Consider the following 6,853-nt stretch of genomic DNA (forward strand, 5'->3'; position numbering starts at 1 on the left):
GTTTAAAACAAAGAGTGAGGATCTGTGAAGGAATACCTGTAGAGAGCAAGGATTCAGTACTTTTTTCCACTTTCATGGAGATAAAATTGATATACAACATTTTATAAGTTTAAGGGCACAACCTTTTGATTGGAAACATTTGTATACTGCAAATGATTACCACCATAGAGTCAGCTACACCTGCATATGTCTCAGTAACTTGCGTTTGTGTGTGTGTGTGTGTGTGTGTGTGTGTGTCTGTGTGTGTTGCAAACATTTAAGATCTACCTCTTAGTATCTCAGAGTTTTATGTTGAGCCTATAACCACTTCCTCTATCTGCCACCTGATGTGTCCCATGGGAGAGAAACTGTGTTTCTCCCAGCATATCTTCCTTGCATTTTTCTTCCAAAAAAAAAAAAAAACATTTAAATGTGAATGTAAGACTCCTTCCCACAATGAAGGTTCTCATCAATGACTTCAGTGGTCCTAGTGGAACCCCGGGGTGGGTTGTGGCTTTGTTACAAAATACCCAGGCATCTCCCCTGGCCCATAATCTTAAGAGTGTGTGTATGTGTGTTGGGCCACCTGGGTGGCTCAGTTGGTTAAGCGTCTGACTTCAGCTCAGGTCATGATCTTACCGTTCATGAGTTCAAGCCCCACACCAGGCTCTATGCTGACAGCTCAGAGCCTAGAGCCAGCTTCAGATTCTGTTTCTCCCTCTCTCTCTGCCCCTCCCCTGCTCACACTCTTTCTGTCTGTCTGTCTGTCTCTCTCTCTCACACAAGTAAATAAACATTAAAAAAAAAAAGAGTGGGTTGTGTGTGTGTGTGTCAGGGAGAGGGGAGGGCAGGAAACACTACTTAATAAGCCCCACGGGAGAGGCAGAGGCACAGCCATGTGGGAATCCTGCTTTATGTGCTTGGTGCTCAGTGTGTGATCTGAAGACCAGAAGGAGCACCAACCTTGTTATAAACCCAGAATCTCATGCTCTACTCCAGACTGTCTAGCTCTTCCTAAGTCCAGGAAATTCCAGTGGACATGGAAGGCTGGGTCTCCCTGGAGTGTGTGCCTTCTAGGTGCAGAACCAGAACTGTGCAGCGTGCTCTAGGTTTGCTCTGATCAGCTTGCTTAGCGCTGCGGAGTCCAGGGTTTGGTCCTGTTCCTCTCTCTTCTATGGCCATCATCCCCTTAGTGACCTCATCTGTGCTGAAGGCTCTAAACATCATTTATATGGTGTCACCTCCCACATCTATTTCTTCAACCTATTTCTCCCACCCTGCACTCTATATCCAGCTGCCAACTTCACTTTCATTTCTACTAGACACCTCTGATTCCACATTCCTAAATTGGGTGCCTGTGGTGCCACTTCCGCAAATGTCCTACTCCCAGAGTCTTCCTGGTTTCCACGGAAGGCACCCCACATTTCTACTTGCAGTCTGAAATATTGGATGCCCTCCTTCTCATACTCCAGAATTAATGCATTAGGAAATGCTGCAAGGTCCATCTTTAAATACATCCAGAACACAGTCACTTCCTATTACTCTCCCTCCTCACACCCCAGAGCTCCAGCCGACATCCCCCTCCTGGACACTGCACTAGTTTCCCTCAGTTTCCCTACTGGTTTCTCGCCCTGCACCTCTCGATTCTGCACAGCAGCAAACAGATGCTTCGAAAGAGAAGTAGTACCAGGTGGACCATCTGTTCTAAACCATCTGGTGGCTCCACATGTCACTCAGAGAAAACTCAAAACCTTTCTAATCCTAAGGTCTAGACATCTGACCGCATTTCACATGCTCTCTGCTCCAGCCACAGAGGCCTCTCACTCTTCCTTGAACAAGGACATGCTCCTGCCCTAGTGCATGTGCCTGGAGGTTCCCCTGCCTGGAAAGAACTCCCTGAGACATGCTCTTCAACAACTCCTTGTGTCCTGCACATCTCTCAGAGGTCACCTTCCCAGTGAGGCTCCCTCTGGTACTAAAGGAGCCACCTTCCCTGTCCCAGCACAGGTAACTATCTGGGCCAGCTTCCTTCAAAGCCCTTCCCAACTTCTAACACACACACACACTTCCCTTATTTACTAGCACATCGTCTGTCCCTTACTACCAGAACATATCCCCATGAGGCTGGAAAATTCTGCCTGTTTTTACATCACTGAAGTGTCCTAGACGCTACAACAGTGTTCCTGTATCTGACGCTCAATTATCAGTTGGATAAACGATCAGCATAGAGCGCCTGTCCCTTCCAGATCAGTCGCAGGCCACACCTGTTCATGGAAGCCACCACTTTCCTCACCAGTGCTGGTCTCCCCCCTACACCTCACCTCCTCCATCCCACACCGTCCCTCCTGCACAGCACAGGATACAATGACAGTTCTCCTTCACAAAAGGTGTACCTAGGCCCAAAGGTCATATATTGAAGACAAATGTGAATGAAGATTAGACACTGCTTTCCCTCTAGGAATAAGGGTTGGAACCAGGACCAGGAGCTCTAGAGCTAAGGGCAGGGGGTCAGCAGGTGAGCAGAGAAGACAAAAACTAACTGAAATTTAATAAGGATGAGAAACTATCAGATCCTGTCTCTCACTCCAGAATCTGCTTTTTTTCAGAATCTGCTTTTTTTTTTAATATGAAATTTGTTGTCAAATTGGTTTCCATACAACACCCAGTGCTCATCCCAACAGGTGCCCTCCTCGAAACTCCTCGCCCACTCTCCCTTCCCTCCCACCCCCCATCAACCCTCAGTTTGTTCTCAGTTTTTAAGAGTTTCTTATGCTTTGGCTCCCTCCTTTTCTAGCCTTTTTTTTTCCTTCCCCTCCCCCATGGTCTTCTGTTAAGTTTCTCAGGATCCACATAAGAGTGAAACCATATGGTATCTTTCTCTGTATGACTTACTTCACTTAGCATAACACTCTCCAGTTCCATCCACGTTGCTACAAAAGGCCATATTTCATTCTTTCTCATTGCCACGTAGTACTCCATTGTGTATATAAACCACAATTTCTTTATCTATTCATCAGTTGATGGACATTTAGGCTCTTTCCATAATTTGGCTATTGTTGAAAGTGCTGCTATAAACATTGGGGTACAAGTGCCCCTATGCATCAGCACTCCTGTATCCCTTGGGTAAATTCCTAGCAGTGCTATTGCTGGGTCATAGGGTAGGTCTATTTTTAATTTTTTGAGGAACCTCCAAACTGTTTTCCAGAGTGGCTGCACTAATTTGCATTCCCACCAACAGTGCAAGAGGGGTCCTGTTTCTCCACATCCTCTCCAGCATCTATAGTCTACTGATTTGTTCATTTTGGCCACTCTGACTGGCGTGAGGTGATATCTGAGTGTGGTTTTGATTGTATTTCCCTGATGAGGAGCGACGTTGAGTATCTTTTCATGTGCCTGTTGGCCATCTGGATGTCTTCTTTAGAGAAGTGTCTATTCATGTTTTCTGCCCATTTCTTCACCAGATTATTTGTTTTTCGGGTGTGGAGTTTGGTGAGCTCTTTATAGATTTTGGATACTAGCCTTTTGTCCGATATGTCATTTGCGAATATCTTTTCCCATTCCATTGGTTGCCTTTTAGTTTTGTTGATTGTTTCCTTTGCAGTGCAGAAGCTTTTTATCTTCATGAGGTCCCAATAGTTCATTTTTGCTTTTAATTCCCTTGCCTTTGGGGCTGTGTCAAGATACAGAATCTGCTTTTTTTTTTCTGAAATTTATTGACAAATTGGTTTCCATACAACACCCAGTGCTCATCCCAAAAGGTGCCCTCCTCAATACCCATCACCCATCCTCTCCTCCCTCCCACCCCGCATCAACCCTCAGTTTGTTCTCACATGAAAAGATGTTCCTTATCAGGGAAATACAAATCAAAAACACACTCCTTATCAGGGAAATACAAATCAAAACCACACTCAGGTATCACCTCACGCCAGTCAGAGTGGCCAAAATGAACAAATCAGGAGACTATAGATGCTGGAGAGGATGTGGAGAAACGGGAACCCTCTTGCACTGTTGGTGGGAATGCAAATTGGTGTAGCCGCTCTGGAAAGCAGTGTGGAGGTTCCTCAGAAAATTAAAAATAGACCTACCCTATGACCCAGCAATAGCACTGCTAGGAATTTATCCAAGGGATACAGGAGCACTGATGCATAGGGCCACTTGTACCCCAATGTTCATAGCAGCACTCTCAACAATAGCCAAATTATGGAAAGAGCCTAAATGTCCATCAACTGATGAATGGATAAAGAAATTGTGGTTTATATACACAATGGAATATTACGTGGCAATGATAAAAAATGAAATATGGCCTTTTGTAGCAACATGGATGGAACTGGAGAGTGTGATGCTAAGTGAAATAAGCCATACAGAGAAAGACAGATACCATATGGTTTCACTCTTATGTGGATCCTGAGAAACTTAACAGGAACCCATGGGGGAGGGGAAGGGAAAAAAAAAAAAGAGGTTAGAATGGGAGAGAGCCAAAGCATAAGAGACTGTTAAAAACAGAATCTGCTTTTTTAAAAAGATGGGGGAAAGATGGAAAGAATGATCCAGAACAGCGCTAGAAAGAGGAGAAGGGATGGATGAGTCTGAAAATTCATCCTGCAAATCCACAGAGACTCCTGTGTGCTGGGGCTCACTGGGCCTGTGGGGACAACGAAAGGCCCAGGGACCCCTGAGGCTGCCCCAGACTGGGGGACACAGGAGAAAAATGGGACCATCATCCTACAAGAATAAGGACAAGCCTAAGTCTCCATAGAAACATAGAAACAAACTGAAACAAGCAAAACTTAGGGGCTGAGTCCTGACCCAGGCTTGAACCTAGGCTCTCCTGGTCACAGGAAGGCCTTGCTGCACAAGGTCCTGGACACAGGAGAGATCAGAGTCCCTATGATTCAGAGCCTGATGGGACAGGGTTCCACTGAAGGGACAAGGACAAGGGAGCAGCACTGATGATGCAGCTGAGGAGTGACCATATTAAAGCCCAGGATGCACTGAGCACCTACTGGGCACAATCCCAACCATGCTGGCTCCTCACAGCCTCTCCTGTCCCCAAGCCCCAGAGGAAGTAAGGCAAACATGCTGACTCTGGACGGTTCTCAGGGTTTCTATTGATTTACTCTCTCAAACTTAAGGAGTATTCTTTTTTAATTAATCCATCAACCCCACAAGGCAAGCACAGAAGAAAACATACCTGCATCTAATGTTTTACCTTCAACGAGGGAGTAAGAGCTGTAGCTCCGTGGGACACGAGGCACAGACAGGGACAGAGAGGCCCGTGCCCCCTCTGCAGGAACAGGAGGGCACATGAGGGAGAAGACAGGGCAGTGTGGGGCAGGGGTAGGACGGATCTGGGCTCCCAGCGGTCGGGCCTGGACAGGGCCGGGAGGAAAGACCTCAGGGAGTGGAAGCCTGAGGTGATGGACCCCGTCAGACCTTCCTCCCGCCCAGGGTCCAGGTCCCAGGTGGAAGGGACCTAGAGAGCAGGGGGAGGTGTACCCTAGTCAGGGAGAGCAGGGCGGAGTCGGGGAAGCACAAGGAAGGACAGGCCGGGGCGGGGCCTGGGGCAGGTGCAGGTCTGGGGCGAGGACAGCGGACAGATACTTTCCCCGAGTGAGGGCGTAGTCAAGCCCGTCTTCCTGGGGTCCCGTGTCCCCCTGGGCTGTCCGTTTGCTCTTGACCCGCAGAGGCACGTTCCTCCCAACTCCTCACTCACCCGCCCAGGTCTGGGTCACGGCCAGGGCCGGGACAGCAGCCGGGAGAGGGTGCGAAGACCCATGCATGACCCAGACACTGCGGGTCTGAGGCATAGAGGAGTCCTTGGTGATGTTGTAAGGACTTTATAACCCAGAACCACGGTGCCGCTGATTGGCTTCTTCAGAAAGCCGAAACCCAATGGAAGTGCGAAGAGATGTCGCGTCATCAGTATCCAGACAGGAGGACGTTACCCAGGCTGTGAGAGCAAGTAAAACCAGGGGAGACTAGGACTCCCAACCCTGGGCTTCCCTGAGCCAGACACCGCCCTTGTGAGGGGACACGGAGAGCCAGGCCCTCCCCGGGGTTCTGAGACTTTGCTCTGACCCCTCTCCTCCTGCACGGTGGTCAGGTGACTTTGTCATCCTGTCTTCCTGAGTCCTGACCCAGGGGCTGTCTGAGGAAACCAGGGAGAGACCCACAGGCTGGGCTCAGCCCCCTTTTGCTCCATAGTCCTTCGCAGAATATTCACTGAACTGGACTTTTACCTCCCACCCCTCAACTCTCTCCCTCTGGACTCTTCTAGAAGGAAACTCACCTCCAAGGCACTCAATAACAGAGAGCGAGCTACCCCTGCTAACAGAGAGGGAGGGACAGGGGTTTTCTCTTTACACCTGGAGAAGCTGTGCCTGATGCACCGGCCAGAGATTCCCATTGAGGCCAATTTCCTTCTTGTTGATTAACTCTACTGGTCGCACAATGTTGGTAACCCCCGATCATCAGGAATCTAATCTGTAAAAGTGAGTTTGGCCCCTGCCGACAGAAAAGTGACCATCCAGCACAGCAGTCAGACTCACAAAGCTCCTATGTTTTCCCAAACAATATATCAGTGACTCCTGTGTTTTAACATGACTTTCATTCCATAGCCCCAAGATTCTCTGTGTGAGCCCTGGACATTTCCTCAGTCCATGGATGCACAATTGTTATGTATATTTCCGCTGGAAGAGTGGACAAGCTTTAATCGCCTCCAAGTTGCAAGTGTTCAGTGCAGTCAAACGACCTTCACCAACATCCATGCATTTCCTGTGTTTGAATACCTAAGTGATGTGCATATTATTGGGGCACTTGGTATTATTTTCTTTACCCTGATTATCATAAGGAGGCAATGGGTTTGCAGGCAGCC

General features: G+C 48.2%; 1 protein-coding gene across 1 annotated transcript in view; it reads right to left on the minus strand.

Annotated features, from left to right (window-relative positions):
- The window catches only part of LOC122478235 (DLA class I histocompatibility antigen, A9/A9 alpha chain-like), a 112,173-nt gene extending 106,399 nt beyond the window's left edge, over positions 1-5,774 (minus strand). Inside the window, exon 1 of the mRNA XM_043571797.1 lies at positions 5,693-5,774. Coding sequence (XP_043427732.1) covers positions 5,693-5,759 — 67 coding nt within the window. The 5' untranslated portion in view covers positions 5,760-5,774. The remainder of the gene's footprint in view (positions 1-5,692) is intronic.
- Between the last annotated feature and the right edge of the window lie 1,079 nt (positions 5,775-6,853).

The sequence above is a fragment of the Prionailurus bengalensis genome (genome assembly GCF_016509475.1).
Source record: "Prionailurus bengalensis isolate Pbe53 chromosome B2 unlocalized genomic scaffold, Fcat_Pben_1.1_paternal_pri B2_random_Un_scaffold_46, whole genome shotgun sequence".
Lineage (NCBI taxonomy): Eukaryota > Metazoa > Chordata > Mammalia > Carnivora > Felidae > Prionailurus > Prionailurus bengalensis.